Here is an 18,519-nt window from a genome sequence, read left to right on the forward strand (position 1 = left end):
CAATCAGTCACAGAGTTTGTGCTGATGTTGTAGTGTTGAGAGCTTTCTTGGATGGAGTTTTCTATGCAACCAGAGAAGAGAAATGAAATTTCCTTCCCTTGCATTTTACATATGCAGTTCCAATAAAGCTGATCTCACTAAAATCTATTATTCTTTTGTCGCCTGCTTACTCATAATACTATACTGCAAACTCGATACCTTGTTATGCAGTACACATGTATTGCTTATTCCAGCTAAGCTCTGAATGACATGTGAGACTATGAGAGGATTTCTCTGGCAATGAATCATATTGCTATTGTTTTTCTCTTTTGTGTGCCATAATTTTCTAATAAAATTGAATTTTAACAATCTAGATTGCTTTTCTGTCGTACAATGAGTGGAAAGACACTGCTTGCAGCATCCCACTTTTAGCAGAGAGAAACTGGCATTGAAATGTTCCATCAAATAGTGTGGAGTTCTACTGAGTGAGCGATACAATTAACTTTCAACATCTCTTCAATGTAGGCATTTTACAAATAATCCATAAGAATATATGGATTCCATGCAGCATAATTCATATAATACAATAAATATGTAACTGGGAACAGATAAATACTATGCCAACTCCCTTTGATGATGCTGGCCTATTTTCTTTCATTTTTATACATACAACAAATCTTTTCCTGGGTCAGCATTTTCATTTCGTTCATTCTGTACTGAATGATATAACCTTTAAAATTAATTTTGGTTCAGTGATCAAACTCCTTGATTTTATTCTACGTAAAATTAAAAAGCTCAGAGCCATGGAAATGAAAGGCAAAGAACTTTTTCATCTCCTCTCAAATGATTAATGACAGTTATACAGCTCCGACCCTCATGAAGAAATAGGACAGTGTGTTAGAGCTATCTGTTTTAGAACAGGTTCAAAGAAAAACTTCTCAAGGCATATTTAAAAATTATTGTATTTCTAAGAGATATGCACTTGGAATATTTAAGATGATCCAGCAAAGACAAAGTTTGCTTTGCATGCTGCAGAAACCTTGTGGAAACTAAATGTGTTTTGCTGGACCAGGTCCACACTGAATAAAATTTGACTTTTCTAAAGCAGTTCTAACATATAATAATTAAATACTTTTTTTTTCAAAGTCAGGACTCATTAATGTTTTTTTATTATTATTATTGTATATGAACCTGTTCCAGGTTGGTGACAACCAAAAGCTGTTGTCACTTGATGGCTAATCAATGGCATACTTCTTGGTAGTCTTAGCCCATTTCCTAATGAATAAGTGTCAATACAAAAAGATACCATTATAACTGGTACCCTTGTTGGCTGACTCAGCAGACAGACAATATACTATCTCCCAGGACAAAGCCAAGGAATATTAGTTAGGCATTGTGGGAAATTTGGATTGCAATTTACTTTGTTCTGTGAGTTAATAATGCTGAAAACTGAATTCCTCTATCAATTTGGCAGCTTTCATGAAAACTACATTTAAATAAGGGGAAAAGATGACAATTTACTTTTTTGTACAGATTCAGTTTTTCCAAAAAATTCTTTGAGTCATTTTATGATTTTTCAGTCATTGTTAGTTTTTTCTCCCCAGTGAAAATCATATCGTGACTCAGAGTTGTTTAAAAAAAAAATCTATACCCAAGAATACCACCAGATTTTAGTTATTACTTGTCTTAAGAGCACTAAAAGTGTTTAGGAAGGGTGCCTTTAAGATTATGAAAACATTTTCTTACATAAAAGTTTAGGGGAGCAGCAGGATACTGGCCCTCTAAGACCAGAGGGGTTCGTCAGAGAGGCCATTTATCCCATTCCACATGTCCAGGGAGGCAAACAAAGACAATAATTGGATGAGAGGAAGATGGTCCCTGGGAGCAATCAGTGTGTGGGAGAGGGAATGTACATGGCCATACCATACCATATACTTTAAAGACCCCAGGAGCTTTGCTGAGTGGGTGGGGCAAGGCTCCCCTCTCTCCCAGATAGTGCAGACAAGTGCTTGGGATTATTAGATCCACCTGGAGAAGATCAAGAGACTATTAGGAACTAGGTAGGGGACTCAAAAGGAGACTCCAAGCCCAGTTCAAGGAGGAGATGTGTAGGAGGAAAAACTCAGCAAGGAGGGCTTTGAAACCCCTAAACCTGACAGGAGACTTTACAGGCCAAGAAGACCAGGATTTGAAGCACAGGTCCTAGAAGGAGTGCTGAGAAACCCTAACATTAGTAGGGGGGGAAGCCAAAAGAGGATCTTTGGAGAGCCAGGTGGTATTAAATACATAAGACCCCAAAAAAAGATTCAGGTGTGTATAAGTTATTTTTGGAACCTCAAAGGGAAACTGAAACAGTGCCACCTTAGGTCACAAGGCTGCACCTGGGATGGCACCTGGGTACAAAGACTATTGATGAAAAGTATCAAGACAAGAAAAATTTTAAAAAATAGTATTATTAAGACCACTTTCAACACTCTAAACTGGCAAACTTCACACACATATACTATATGCTGTAGGATCATTGACTTTTCTATACCAGATCAAGCCAATGGTCCAGCTAGAATGTCTCCAACAACTGCCAATGCTGGATGCTTCAAAGGAAACATTAAAATCTCCATGATGCCTTTCACAGTGAAATACTATAGTCTGGAGAGACATTCCTTCCTGGTCTCATTTGAGGCCAGATTCTGATTCTCTTGCTCCCACTGAGTAGTACCTTACTCCACATGTAGTCCCACTGAAGTCAATGGGTCTACCTGTGGAGTAAGGTGTGACACTGTATGGGTGGCCTTGAGGTCAGTCACACCCACCGCTGCAGAAGTCACTGAGGTCGTGGAAAGTTATTGAACCCATGACTTCTGCGACCTCCATGATAGACACGGAGTCCTAAACGTGAGCTACCAAAAGACACGCACTGAGCCAGGGGGAAGAAAGAAAAAAAAAAAAAAGCTCCAGGAAAAGAATCTGAAAGAACTATATGTAATTAGCCTACAAAATATATTTAAGCAACATGATATTGGTAACTGTTTAAGTATTGGAAGTCACAATGCAAAAACTGGGAGAAAAGCTCTTTACACAAGATACTAGTATTAAAACAGGTAGTAATGGAATTAATTGAAAGAATGAATCTAGCTTAACTAATAGGACAGCATCTTGACATTAAGATCAACAAAAGTGTGGAACAATTTGCCTAATGAGGCAATAATAGCACATTACTAAGCATCTTTAAGCAGATGTTAAACATAAGAAAACAGAATAAGTTTCTTTAACCTTGATGCAGGGGGCAAAAAATGATGATACAAGAGGCCCCCTCCAAAACTCATCATCTGATGATGAGTATTACTGAAGTACCTTATTCACTTGTTTAAAAAGGAAAGTTATTAAGCACTTTTTCCACTGTTCAGCCTTGAAGGATGGTCTAAATTGTAGAGGTGGTTTTTTTTTTAAATCTTGAGTTACTTGATTGCCAGTCAGCTTGAGTTAGCTAACATATTGGCACATGCTAACTCAGCAAACAAGGTGTTCAGTTTTACTGCCACAAATATCAAGGAAAGTGAATTTCAAAGTCACATGTGTGACTAGTCACAAGAACTGAAGGCAAGGCCTGGTACCAACAGTGAAAGAAAAGGGAAAAGGTGGCTTATCCAGCCAGCTGGGGATTCCCCACTGTAGAGGAAGCTACGAATGCTATAAAGCCAGCTCTGTACTACTAATCTCTTCTGGCCTTGGCAAAGTGCACGGCTGCAGTAGAGGAGGTACGGTCAGAGCACAAGTGCATTCTGGTAATATCTGGCTGCTGGAATGGTCCCTTGGGAGCTGTTTAAGCTGGGTGATCATTAGAGCAGCCCTGAGGCATCTCTAACTTGTGACACAGCCAAACAACCCCATAATAGGGCGTGTGTGTATAAGTGGGCACCTTTGCCCAACCTCATTCCTTGCTACCTGAAAAATGCATGTTTAAATTGCACCTGGACTCATCCAGATAAGTTACATATTTTTGTTCCTATCTGACCATCATAATTATCAAAACAGCTCTGATTTCAAATGTATACCACCAACCTATGGTTCAAAAAGAACACCAGTAACGTATTAATTGAATACATTTCAACAAATAAATTCAGGGAAATAATCTCAAGATATTCTAGAAGAAGAATTTTTTCCTATTTAGCAGTAATCAATATACTGGAAGCAATGGCAGTTTTATAGTAACTTATAACGTTTCACATAATCAACTAGGGAATATAAAATAATTCAATTTAAAATGTCACCAGAGGGGGGGTCTATATTTATTTCCTCTCAGTGGCTCCATATCAGATTTGTTCAGTTTACAGGATGTTTTTTTTCCTAACTGCCAACTTCACCTACTATCTGCATTGTGTTTGGTCTCATGTACTTTTACCAATAAGAGACTTTTCCATTGTAATTGGGTTGCAAATTCCGTTGGTGATGTATGATTAAGAGGAGAAGCCAGATCACTCTCCCACACCAGTCATTGTATTGGCTCTCAATGGTAGGAGGAGTAAAAAGTGATTACAAACTTTTTTGTGAAGAAATTAAACATAATTGACCTGATACACACATGAAAAAGTGTGTTGCATCAGAAGGTGCCATTTGCAGTCACTTCTCTGACCACTCATACTGAATTAGTGCAGATTCTACTTACCACTGTTAAATGTTGCAATAAGTATGCCACGTCAATCATGTCTGCCAGAATCAGAAGTCTAGTGACAGCAGCCAGAAGGAAGCGTGCTGCTTGAACAACAGATTTCCTTTTAGGCAGATAACAGGGATCACTGGTAAATTCCCTTGCTGATACTCTTAAAGCTTCACCTGCAAAATAAATCCACAAATTCTCTTAGGGTACATTCCAAAGCTACAAATGTTAAGCAACATAATTTAACTGCATCAATTCTTTGGCATATTGAAAATGTTGTCAGTTGAACTGGCATGTTATTAATGCCTTACAAAGAGGACCATAGACCATTCTCTCAGCTAACCCAGATCATGGACAGGTGTTCTGTATGATGGGTGACACTTACCTGGCTTTGCAGTGCTGTGGAAGAGATGTTCCATGGAGATATTTTATATATGTATGAAATGAGGATCCCTCACAGAACACCATTGTAATCTAAGGGAAAGAGCACTGGAAACCAGAAGGCCATGAGTTCTAAGTTCATCTCTTCTACTCACTGCTGTTCACATTTGTGTACTTTGAAATCCTTACTGCTGATCAATGGCTCATACCCTGATCATCGGGGGGAAGAAAGTATCATATCACCCATAAATTAATGGAAAGATTCTAACAGATCTAGAAATCGAACCCACGTCTTAATTATGACAGACTGAATTTTCATACACTCCTCTCAGACAGAATGTGCCAGATCTATTTATTGTAACCACTGCTTTTGCCATTAGACCACACTCCCCTCCAAATAGCAGGAACAGAATGCAGGAATCTGGAAGGCCAACATTTTTCTGCTCTATAGAAAGTTATTGTATAATCCACGGGTAAAGTGTGGGTCACATTCTCCTCTAGGAGCTGGTCCACAGAGGATGAGACACCTTTAGTTTAAGTGGGAAAGATCTGTGCAGAGAATTTGAAGATCCAGACTTAAAATCCCACTATCAAACACATCTTTTATGTTTGCAAATGGTGGAATTTTTGTTTTTCTAGTTTTCTTCTTAAACAACTGTTATTTTAAATTGACACATGCATCAATCAAATCAAATGTGTGCAAACTACAAACTATATCATCTAGATAACGAAAACTATCATCTAACCTAATGCCAGTCATAACCCCCCCCCCGTTAAGAGTGAGGAGAATCTGTTCAACCTTTTAGATGTCTATACACATATCCAAGGAGTATGAGGTATAAAAGCAAGAACTGGAAGTATTAGTATACAACCTAAATTATTACTTAAATGGCATCACTGAGACTTGGTGAGATAAGTCTCCTGGTTGGAATATTGGTATAGAAGGAATAGCTTGTTTAGTTCAGGAAGAACAGGAAGTGGGGAAAGGAAGTTGATGTTGCATTGTACATCAAGAATATATACACTTGTTCTGAGGTCCAGAAAAAAAAGGCAAACCAGATGCCAGTCTATGGGTGAAAGTAGGAGGTGTGTGGTACAGGGAGGGGACAAAGATGATATCACAGTAGGGGTCTACTATAGACCACCAAATCAGGAGGAGGTGGAGGATGAACAGGGGGATAGCACACAGGGAAGTCAGAGGAAAGAAGAAGCGAGCATTAATTCTTAGGGTGAGCGGGCACGCTTGTTTCTGTGTGGTTTTTCTTTTAGCTTACTTAAAATTTAGAGTATGGTTGTGTGTGTTTGGCGACTGTGTGGAAATGGGATCCAGAGGCCTCCTAGCTGGCAGCTGAATGGGCACTAACAAGGCTTTAGCCTCCTGCACTTTGATCACCCTTCCCCTGTGTGTTAACGAGGGGGCAGGGCTGACCCAAGAAAGAAGGGCTTAATACACAGGCACTAAGCAACCAAGGGGAGCTAGCAAACAAGAGTTTGAGAGGGAGGCTTTAGGAGAGAGAAAGTATAAAACTCAGCATGGTTCAAAAAGGCCACATAGCCAGTGACAACACTGCTCCTTGCTCCACTTCCTGTGCCTATGTCCAGACAGGGAACCCAACCATGGATGCCTTTTCCCAGGCCCTGCTGTGGATTTGCAGAGACTGTGGCCTTCATTTCCCTGTTGCATCCAGTGGGAAAGGTTCCGTCTGGTAGAATCACTCAGGAAGCAGGTGAGAGAGCTACAGGAAGAGGTGGCTAGGGTGAGGAGCATCCATGCACATGAGGAATTAACTGAAAATATGCATATGGAGATCTCCAAGGTTGAGGAAGAAATCCATCTGGAAAGGACTACAGTAGTTCCACCAGGGGAGGAGGAAACTGCTCCTTCACAGGGAGGAGGCTGGCTGCTGGTTACTTCCGGTAGCAGACACCACTCAATCCCTGCTCCCAAAACTGCTCCAAACTAAATGAGGGTCAGCAATATAATATTGTTGCAAAAAAAAAACCCTAAACATCATTATGGGATGTATTAGCAGGAGTGTTGTAAGTAAGACATGAGACGTAATTTTTCCACTCTACTCAACACTGGTGAGTCCTCACCTGGGGTCTTTGGTCCAGTTTTTTGGCACCATGCTTTAGGAAAGACATGAACAAATTGGAGACAGAGTCCAGAGAAGAGCAACAAAAGTGATAAACGGTTTAGAAAACCTGACCTATGAAAAAAAAGGTTAAAAACCTGGGCATGTTTTAGTATTGAGAAAAGAAAACTGAGGGAGGACCTAATAACAGTCTTCAAAAACGTTAAGGACTGTTATAAAGAGGACGTGATCAATAGTTCTCCATGTCCACTGAAGATAGGATGAGAAGTAATGGGCTTAATATACAGCAAGGGAGATTTAAGTTAGAGTTTTTCCTAATATCTACCTATAAAGATAATAAAGCTCTGGAATACTCTTCCAAGTAAAGTTGTGGAATCCCCCTCATTGGAGTTTTTTAAGAATAGGTTGGACAGACACCTGTTAGGGATGGTCTAGATATACTTAGTCCTGCAACACTGAAGGGGGCTGGACCAAATGACCTCTCAGGGACCTTCTGGTGATTCTATAAGAATGAACTTGGAACTATTGTTGAAGGTGGTGTTTATTTTGGGACGTTGTGTACCCTGGGAGGGGACTGAACTTTTATGTGGCCTGGCCCTCCAGAAGACCCAGATGGAGGTGACCAATAGAAGGAGGTGACCAAGGGAAAGATCCAGCAGGTCCACATCCAGTCACAAGGGAACACAGTCCTGGGAATTGCTTCTGTGCACATGGGGCTTATTCTGGGGCAGAATGCTAGGACATCCTGCTCATGTAAAAACTTGTTTTGCTTAAGCTTTTGGACATATATGAAACCTTTCAAGAAAAAAAAGAAATTGGGGTTTTACTATACTACTAAAACAACACACTTATGAGCTACTGTGCATACAAACTGAACAGTGCAGCTTCAAGGAATAAAATCCCAGGATACAGGAAAATATCGGACTGGAGTGTGTTATTACATCAGACAATGGAAGTTTAATGCTTCCTCTGCTCAATATTAAGGCAGTAGGAGCTACCTTGTGCATTTAATGCACAACCCTGTGATAGGATGATGAGGCAGGGACCAAGTTGCTGTGAGAGTCCCAGCATAAATTTCAGGCAACTTGGCATATTGCAGAGAGCGTTTGCCACCTCTTTGCAGGGTAAAGCATATGTCTCCCACCATCCCTAATCATAGCTAGTGGATGGGTTCATGGCCTTACCCTCACTCCCTGTTCCCTTGAGGAAGGCTAGCATTGCAAGAACATAGGAAAGCATAGTGCTTATGCTCTCCAGCCTTTCAGACTCAGACACTATGATCTCATCTACAATGGCATTTTTCTTAAATTTCTCCCAATTTCCACTGCCATTAATGTAGCTCCACCAGTGGGAGCAACAATAAAAGCACTAAAAAATAAGTCCGATACAGCTTTATCACTGTCATCCATACCCATTCTGAGCAGATTTGATAGCATAGTGGCAAAAGTTCCATCCATCAGTTTACACTAGCGCTTCCACCTTTGCTATCACAAGTTATTTTAGTAGTAGTGCAGCTCTTGGAGAATTTAAGAAAAATACCAACATAGAAACATCTAATCTCACACACTGTAGCTGAACTGGAAAATCCTTGCTGTGCAAGGTCAAAGGGTTACAACATTCTGCCCACTAAAATGCTCTACGTCAGCAGATGCTAAAGCCAGATCTGAAACCCAGAATTAATAGTTTTGCTAGCTAAAAATCAAATGATACCATTAAAGATAAGTGTAGCCTATTCAGAGACTACAAATACTTGAAGGAAATTCTTGATGTGTCAAATGACTGTTTTTTTAAAGATGCCTTTAGAAATACTGGCTAGTCTTAAGTGTAAACAAGCTGTTAACTTTAAATATCTATGATCTTGTTCTATAATATGCCAAGAGTGCTAATAATATTCGTTTAACAATGAGAATACAAGAATCAGTGTCTGTTCCCTACTGCCATTTGGAATCCTAGGTAGAGGAGAATTTTTGAGATTCCTAGTGTTTAGAGTTATGTACTGCCTTCTTTCCTTATGCAAGAGGCTCACTGATATCTGGTAGGAAGATTCAGCTGGTCTACTAGTTCAGTGTATCCCAACTCACTAATGTCATTACCTGTATCTAAAAAGGTGTTATGTAAATTAACAGAAAACCAATAAACAGACATCATTGTTATTGTGTGGTGTAAATACAGAGGACAAATTCAAAATTATAAACCTATTGGAAATGATCAAAGTGCATATTCCAGTCAGGGCTAAAGTTACCCCATCCTAGACAAGGAATTTGGTTCTGCCACATGGAAGGTATTTCCAAGATACATTGAGATAATAGGAATACAATTTACAGAGAAAGTAAACAAGACCATCAAGTCAACAAGGGGAGGAAATAACCACTCAGCATCCCAGCAAAGGGAGGAAATTGCAGGAAACAGATGAATATGCATTTTAGCAAACACCAGCAGGCAAAGAAACCAGTAGACTATGTCGCTTTCCCCACACTTGAATGAAATTTACTCGGGGGAAGGGGTAATCTTCAAAAGAATCCATTTGAAAGATTCAGTGGACTATAAAAGAAAGGATGAAGACCCCCAGTTATCTTTCACCTCAGAAGACAAAGGAACCAAACAGTTTATGGAGATCCTGACCAGAGGGGTTGGTCAGCGTTCTTGCCAGAAGGTAGCATGATGAGAATCTTACCTTGAACCAAGAGTGTAGTTTTGTTAAGTCTTAGGGTACATCTACAGTACAAAATTATTTCAAAATTATTCTATTCGAATTTTTGGAAGCAATTTTATACATTCGGTCTTGTGTGCCCCCACTAAAGCACGTGAATTCAGCGGAGTGTGTCCACAGTACCAAGGCTAGCATCGAATGTCGGAGTGATGCACTGTGGGCAGCTATCCCACAGTTCCCGCAGTCCCCGCCGCCCATTCGAATTCTGGGTTAAGCTCCCAGTGCATGATGGGGCAAAAACATTCTAGCGGGTATTTCTGGGTGTGTGTCATCAGTCACTCCTCCCTCTGTTAAAACTACGGCAGACAATCGTTTCCGCCTTTTTGGCGTGCAGACGCCATACTGCTTTCAGCAGACAGTGCAGTATGGTGCACCGCTTCTCTCCGGGTACTATGAATCCACCTCACATTTCCTCTCATCTTTCTATGTAATCTCTATACGTATCTACTCTTTCTCTTCCTCATCGACTGCTTCTGCTGCCAACTCTGCTCGGCCATTGTGAACCAAGCAGCACAGCTTCCGCCACCAACTCTGCTCTCCCGCTCTTGCCATGCTACCAAGCTTCTTCATGTTGTCTGTCCTGGGCTCCTGCCACCTTGAAAGCTACAGAAGACAACCATTTCCTACCTTTTTTCGGCTATCGTGAACCGAACAGCACCTCTTCCCCTGCCACTCTGCTCTCCTACATTTCGTGCCCTTTTTCCAGGATTACCCGTGCAGGCGCCATAGCGCGGAAAGCATGGAGCCCGCTCAGAGCTCCGCTGCAGTTTTGACCATTGTAAATACCTCACGCATTATCCAGTGGTATGTGCAGGACCTGCAAAACTGGGCAAGGAAGTGACGATAGCGCGATTACTATACTGAAGAGGACATGGACACAGACGTTCCTAGAAGCGCGGCATGTGGCAATTGGGAGATCATGATGGCGTTGGGCCAGGTTCATGCCGTGGAACACCGATTCTGGGCCCGGGAAACAAGCACAGACTGGTGGGACCGCATAGTGTTGCGGGTATGGGATGATTCCCCAGTGGCTACGAAACTTTCGTATGCGTAGGGCCACTTTCATGGAACTTTGTGACTTGCTGTCCCCTGCCCTGAAGCGCAAAGACATCAAAATGAGAGCAGCCCTCACAGTTGAGAAGCAAGTGGCCATAGCCCTGTGGAAGCTTGCAATGCCCGACAGCTACCAGTCAGTCGCGAATCAGTTTGGAGTGGGCAAATCTACTGTGGGGGCTGCTGTGCTGCAAGTAGCCAACGCAATCATTGACCAGCTGCTATCAAGGGTAGTGACTTTGGGAAATATGCAGACCATTGTGGATGGCTTTAATGTGCTGGGGTTCCCTAACTGCAGCGAGGCGATAGACAGAACACATCCCTATCTTGGCCCTGGAACATCAGGGCAGCCAGTACGTAAACCACAAGGGGTACTTTCCCATGGTGCTGCAAGCACTGGTGGATCACAAGGGATGTTTCACCGACATCAATGTGGGATGGACGGGAAAGGTGCATGACACTCGCATCTTCAGGAACTCTGGTCTGTTTGAACAGCTGCAGGAAGGGACTTACTTTCAAGACCAGAAAATTACTGTTGGGGATGTTAAAATGACTATAGTTATCCTCAGGAACCCAGCCTACCCATTAACACCATAGCTCATGAAGCCGTACACAGACACCCTGGACAGTAGTAAGGAACAGTTCAACTATAGGCTGAGCAAGTGCAGAATAGTGGTAGGATGTGCTTTTAGATGTCTGAAAGTGTGGTGGTGCAGTTTACTGGCTCGGTTAGATTTCAGCACAACCAATATTCCAATTGTAACTGCTGCTTGTTGTGTGCTCCACAATATCTGCGAGAGTAAGGGGGAGACGTTTATGGTGGGGTGGGAGGTTGAGGCAACTCGCCTGGCAGCCAATTTCGCACAGCCAGACAACAGGGCTATTAGAAGAGTGCTATTAGAAGAGGGCGTGCTGCGCATCATAGAAGCCTTGAAAGCCAGTTGCATGACTGGCCAGGGTACGGTGTGACAGTTGTGTTTGTTTCTCTTGAAGTTACCCACCCCCTATGTATATGAAAGGAAATAAAGTCACAATTGTTTAAAAACTGTTCTTTATTATTTGTTGCACAACACATTGAGAGAAATCAGAAGGTAGACCGGGGCGGGGGGGTAATTGGGTTAGGGGGCTGGAGGAGGAGGGAAGAAGAAGTCCAGAAACCAAATCAAAATTTCAGATATGCCAGCTTTCTTCTGCTTGTGCAGTCCTCTGGGGTTTAGTGTGTGGGTCCCCGTAGCGACCCACCCTCTCCCCCCCCCCATGTTCTTGGGCCTCTGGGTGAGGAGGCTATGGAACTTGGGGAGGAGGGAGGGCAATTATATAGGGGCTGCAGAAGCAGTCTGTGGTCTTGCTGCCTTTCCTGCATAGATCCACCATACAGCGGAGCATGTCAGTTTGCTTCCCCATGAGCTTGACCATAGCATCCTGCATGCTCTCATTGCGTGTGTCCCTCCTCTCTTTGTGTTCATTTAATGCTTTATGGGACTCCGCAATTGTTTGCCTCCACACATTCAGCTGGCCCTATCAGTGTGGAAGGACTGTATTAGCTCGGCGAACATGTCGTCGCGAGTTCGTTTTTTCCACCTTCTAATCTGGACCAGCCTCTGGGACGGAGTAGATAGGGGCCACGTTGAAACATTTGCACCTGCAGGAGGAGAAAAAATGGAGGGTAGTATTTTTAAAGATACATTTTAGAGAACAAAGGGGACACTCTTTCTCAGTGAAACAGGCAATTCATAGTACACCGCACATGTTCTTTCTGTACAAGGTTGCATTTTGCCTCTTATACTGAAGTGCCTTCCACTTTGGTGTGAGTAAGCCATCACATGCAGCCGGGCAACAGAATTCAGCTTGCAGGCAGCCATGGTAAACCCTAGGGGCATGCGGGGTTCTGCTTCTTCCATATTCATTTCAATGCTTTCAAACTGCAGGGCCCCCTTTCCCATAGCAAGCAATGCCTGGGGGTTTGCCATATAAAAGGAGGGCCTGCAGGCTCTCTGGGATGATCGCTTCATACAACACCGCCCCCCCACCCCACCCCACACCCACCACATGGGTCCGATGAGTCTCTGAGCAGGGATGAGCCCTTTAAACTAAACACGAACAGCCCAGCGCAGCTGGGTTTCCTCCCACACCCCACCACATGGCTCCGATCAGGCTCTCACTCACCAGCAGTGCCTTCTCCAGTGTCATGGTCCGGGAGCCCACCTTGGGAGTGGGGGGAGGCTGTTGCCTCCAGCGTTAAGACTAGTTCCTGGCTAGGGGTGGAAATGGATTCCCCACTTGCCGCCTGTGCACTGTCCTCCTCCTCCTCCTCTTCCTCATCCTCCTCACTCTGTGCAACTCCCCCCTTGCAGGTGTCTACGGACAGTGGTGGAGTAGTGGTGGCGTCACCCCCCATAATTGCATGCAGCTCACGGTAGAAGCAGCATGTATGGCGCTGTGACCCAGAGTGCCCATTCGGCTCCCTGGCTTTTTGGTATGCTTGCCTGAGCTCCTTGATTTTTGTACAACACTGCTCTGTGCCCCTGGAGTAGCCTCTTTCCATCATGGCCCTGGAGACTTTAGCATATGTATTTGCGTTTCTTTTTTTGGAACATAGTTCTGCCATAACAGATTCATCTCCCCAACATGCGATGAGATCCAGTACCTCCTGTTCAGACCATGCTGGAGCTCGTCTATGAATCCGGGACTGCGTGGTCTCTTGTGATGGTAGACTGTGCTGATGGTCACCTGTGATGGTAGACTGTGCTGATGGTCACCTGTGCTTATGGTGACCAAACAGGAAATGAAATTCAAAAGTTCCTGGGGCTTTTACTGCCTACCTGGCTAGTGCAGCAGAGTTGAGAGTGTTGTTCAGAGCGGTTACAAGGGAGCATTCTGGGATAGCTCCCGGAGGCCAATAACGTTGAATTGCGTCCACAGTATCTGTAACCTGGAACTGCGATCTCGATTTTAGTGCTACTCCACTTGCCGAGGTGGAGTACAGAAATAGGATTAAAGAACCCTTTAAATCGAAAAAACCAGTTTGGTCGTGTGGACAGAATCAGTTTTATTTTGAATTAACTCAGCTAATTCTGAAATAACCACGTACTGTAGACCAGGCCTTAGTCTCTAGAAAGCGTTTTTCACTTTATGTGCTTGTAACCATTTCTAACTCTATCTGCTATACTAAAACTCACTTCAGAGCTTATCTCCTTTAGTCAGTAAACTTGTTTTACTTTTGATCTAAACCAATCCAGTGCTGTGTTTGATTTAAAGTAAATGTTAACTCAGTCAATGTGGCAAGCTGCTGAGTAATGTACCTTTAACAGAACAAATGAACCTTAATATCTCTCTGATAAGTCCAGGAGAGGGCTGAACATTGCAGAACACATGGTTTTGGGAAAATTCAGGACTGGGGTATGTTGGGGTCATCTTGCCAGGTGTAACTAAGGGGCCAGAGTGTGGCAATAGTGTAACAAGCAGGCTGTTGGAATCAGGATTGCTGAGTCAGAGTTGCTTAATACACAGGCACGCAGTACATGCTTGTATAGTCCCGACACAAGAGCTGCAGCAGAGTATTTTGAGGCACTCAGAGTTACAGGGCAGCCAGTAACAACTGGTCTGGAGCACACCCCAAAACATGACACATGCAATGGGGGCTCATGAGTGCATATAATAAAGAACTACAGCATATTTATAGAAATACAGGCTGTGTTCCTCCAATCTCTTACATAAATGAATAGTCCTTTCTCCTATCATCAGAATTAATGGTTTGAGTAAGCACTACTTATGTGAGTGAGGATTTACAGGACTAAGTCCATATGGGATGCAATTCTACAAGAGGACAAAACTGCTGTTGACTTCACTAGAAGTTTCACCTGGGTAGGGCCTGAGCAAGAGCTACAGAAATGAATCAAATATGTGCTAACATGCTCCATGCCAGCACTTAAAAAGGTACTGGACTGATTTTCAGAAGTGTTCAGCATCTAGCCAATAGGAGGTATAGGTAGGTACTCAGCATCTTTGAAAATCACACACTATACTGTGCTCTTGAATTATACTATTTTGCTCTTGGATTAAAGGGTCAGAATTTCCTTGGCGTATATGTAAAGAGAAAAGTCACTAGGAATCATTTCTCTCCCTTTATTTCTGTACTTTATAAGCTGATATTTTAAGACAATTCATATTTCAATATATTATTCAATAATAATCTTAGCTTCAAAATATCTTTTCCAGTTAGAAATACCTTGAAAATAATACATATGACATTACACAGAATTTGCCATCTCTTCTTTAACTACTATCATTAAAATGAAACCCTTTAGCATTTAAAAATAGGCAAAAAAATTCTTCACTTACGCACCAGTTCTGTAGAGAACAAGTGTTCATTAAAGTTGTATACTATAAACAGAAAGTGAAGCCTGCTTACAGTTAGGGCCCTACCAAATTCAGGCTCCAGTTTGGTCAATTTCACAATCACAGGATTTTAAAAATCATATATTTCATGAATTCAGCTTTTTAAATCTGAAATTTCCCAGTCTTGTGATTGTAGGGGTCCTGGAGTTGGGGGGGGGGGGGTCCACAAGGTTATTGTAGGAGGGGTTGCAGTACTGCTACTCTTACTTTTGTGCTGCTCAGGGCCAGCCCACAACATTTTGGCACCTCAGGTGGGGAGCTCAAATTACATTCCCATGCCCCTTTGCTTGGGCCAAAACGTTGAAAGGTCTCAATTCTGCCTTCTTCCTGTTCTACTCCTCTCATGGTACTGCTCTGCTACCTACCCCAATAAAGGAGAACTAATAACTTAAAATGCCTTATTCAAAAATTTTAAGTAACACTTAACTTTCAAATACCTGAACAGCAAATGTAACTTTTCTTGTCTGCACAGTACACACTGGCATTTTTATCTGTTTGAATAATCAAAGTGGTGTTTTCCATGCCTTCTTGGTTGCAAAAGTTTGAACTGCTTCCTGAAGGTCCACAGTCTGGACCAGCTCCTGCTCTAGTGAGATGGTTGCAAGGCCAACCAGCCTCTCCTGTGTCATTGTGGAGCATAGATGTGTTTTTATTAGTTGCCAGTGGAGAACGCAGCTTCTCCAAGCTGAAGTTGTTACAGGAAGTGTTAGAAGTATGCGCAGAGCAACAAAAGCATTTGGAAAGAGGGTGGTCATCTTATTTGTGCACATATATTCCAGAACAGCCTTTGGAGTTGATCCTGCTGAAATGTATCTTGAAAGGGCTTTCAGTTCATCACCTAAATCACTCGCATCAATATTTAGCATGTCATCATGTCTCAACACTGTCTCTAGTGCCCTGCATTGCTGGTGTAGGTCTTCTTCAGGTATAGTGAGCAGTTTTGGAATATCATACAACATCCCAAATATACTGCTGTGTTCCTTGAGCTGTATGAAACATTCTTCAACTGACTGTATTGCACAATCTAGCACCGGGTTAAAGAATTCAACTTTGAATTGTTGTTTGGGGTCTCTTATGGGATTACCCCATGCCTCATAATCAAAATGTCTTCTTCTTCAGTGACTCTTGTATTCTTGAATGGGTGGGAAAATAGCTTCAGTGTGAAGTTCCCCTGCCAATTTCTGTGCACTCTTCAGAACATTTTGAAATCCCTCATCTGACCAGTAAGACTGCAGGTATGACTTTGCTTTCTCCCATTGTTCCATTCCTCCAGATATATCAAGGTCAACACCTTGAAGTCTCTTCATTACAACATTTATTTCAAACAGCATGTCATGCCACAACATTAGCCACACAGAAATTTGAAGTTATGCATGTTTCTGGTGATTCCATTTCCCTCTGTCACTGTTCTCCGACGAACAGTTCCTGTCATAGCATTATCCTCCATAATGGCAACTATGGCATCATCTATCTTCCCAATTTCGTGTTTGATAGGCTTTATCACCTCCACTCGACTTTTCCACAGTGTGGCACTCAGTGGTTTCAGTGTCAGAGAGGGTGTTCCCAGATGTTGCTTCAAAATTTGCCATCGATGAGTTGATGCAGAGAAAAAATACACAGATGCTTTGAATTACGTTTAAAAGTTCAGCAGCCTCACTAAAAGCAGATGCTGCATCACTGACCACCAAGTTCAATGAATGAGAACTACCTGGGACAAAAAAATATTGAGGGTTTAACTCTCAGATCCGTGTCTGCACTCCTCTGTTCTTTCCTCTCATGTTGGCACCATTATTGTAGCCCTGACCTCTCATGTCAGCTATCGCAATTCCCGTATCTTCCAGCTTTTTAAGAAGCACATTTGTCATACCAGCTCCTGAGGTATCATCAATGTCAATAAATTCTAGAGAATGCTCTCTGACAGTCACCACTGAAGGGACATTTTCACTAGGTTCTGTTGTTGTTACAAAATGCACCATTAAAGTCATTTATTCCATATGGCTCATGTCAGTAACTGTATTATCTCATTTTGAATTGTTTTTCCAAGGTAGTGGTGTATGTACATTTCTTGGGTGGTGACTCTTCTTAGATGATCCTGGAGTACAGCATCAAACTCAGCCATCACCACCACAATTTTAAGGAAGTTCCCATTGTTTGGCACATACAGCTGATCTAAGGGCCACACAGTGCTAGGTTTTGGGTAGCAAGCATTCTCACCATGGCAATGAGCCTTTTCAGAACGTTTTACCAGTAAAGAGACTCTGATGCAATCTTCTCTTGATGCTGATCATCTATGGTGGCCTTTAACCTTAGTGTCATCTCAAGTTCTTTCCACCTATGGAATGCTCTCTGGTGATTTGCTGCCTTCTCAAGGCATGCCAGATTTCTAGCCACATTTTTCCAGTCCTTTGTTCCTGTAGAACCCAATGTAGCTGGAACATTACACTGGAAAAGTTTGCAACAAAAACAGTGTGCAGCATTCTGGGGTTTTTTAGTACGTAAGCCATGGCCTCTCCACTTTGTCACCACTGGGGATTTCACGCCAGTAATGTGCTGGATGGAAACTTCTATTTGCAGTGTCTTGGGGGAACATGAAGTTTTTCACTTGCTGTGGCCCATGCAATACAAGGAAGTCCCTCAGGCTACTGCTCAAGTGGGTCCACAGACCTGGATCATCTAGGCTTTAGGAACTAAATTCAGCAGCAGCTGTTTCTTGCTCTTCCACCACACTCTTCTCTGATCTACACTTTTCTTCAGGAATGTGCATGGTTACATTCATTTGAGATGGAGATATGGATGCTGCAGTAGCTGCAAGGTCACCTGCACTCTGACGAACTGGAAGATCAGCCATCTCCTCACCACTCACATCCTCACGGGGGCCGGAAAGCTCACCCTGAACATTTGTGTCTATGTATCTCAGGAGAGCTCCATCCTGCTTAGATAGAAAAGCTTCCTTTACTTTCTTTCTTTTTCTGAATGCTGCCCCAGAGGGGCGTTTTCTTCTTTCACTCGTGACTGCTGTTCTGTGCCAGCTATAGGGGCTCTCAACACTCAATTGAAGGGGACAAATAAGCAGGCTGGTAGCAGGGCCTGAGTGAGGGAAGATATCAGCCTCTTAAGGGCCTAACTGGCTACTGCTACTTCAGTTGACTGCCTGTTCTCCTCAAGTGGGTTCAGGGAAGCAGCAGGAAACAGGAAGCTCCCTGAGAAGCTGGTATTAATCAGTCCAGGCTCCTAAGGGTGCTAGAGAG

General features: G+C 42.7%; 1 protein-coding gene across 1 annotated transcript in view; it reads right to left on the reverse strand.

The window, feature by feature from the left end:
* The window catches only part of CTNNA3 (catenin alpha 3), a 909,177-nt gene that overhangs the window by 853,595 nt on the left and 37,063 nt on the right, over positions 1-18,519 (reverse strand). The window contains exon 4 of the mRNA XM_077821324.1: positions 4,643-4,809. Within this exon, the coding sequence (XP_077677450.1) occupies positions 4,643-4,809 (167 nt within the window). The remainder of the gene's footprint in view (positions 1-4,642; positions 4,810-18,519) is intronic.

This window comes from Eretmochelys imbricata, chromosome 7, assembly GCF_965152235.1.
Source record: "Eretmochelys imbricata isolate rEreImb1 chromosome 7, rEreImb1.hap1, whole genome shotgun sequence".
Taxonomy (NCBI): Eukaryota; Metazoa; Chordata; order Testudines; family Cheloniidae; genus Eretmochelys; species Eretmochelys imbricata.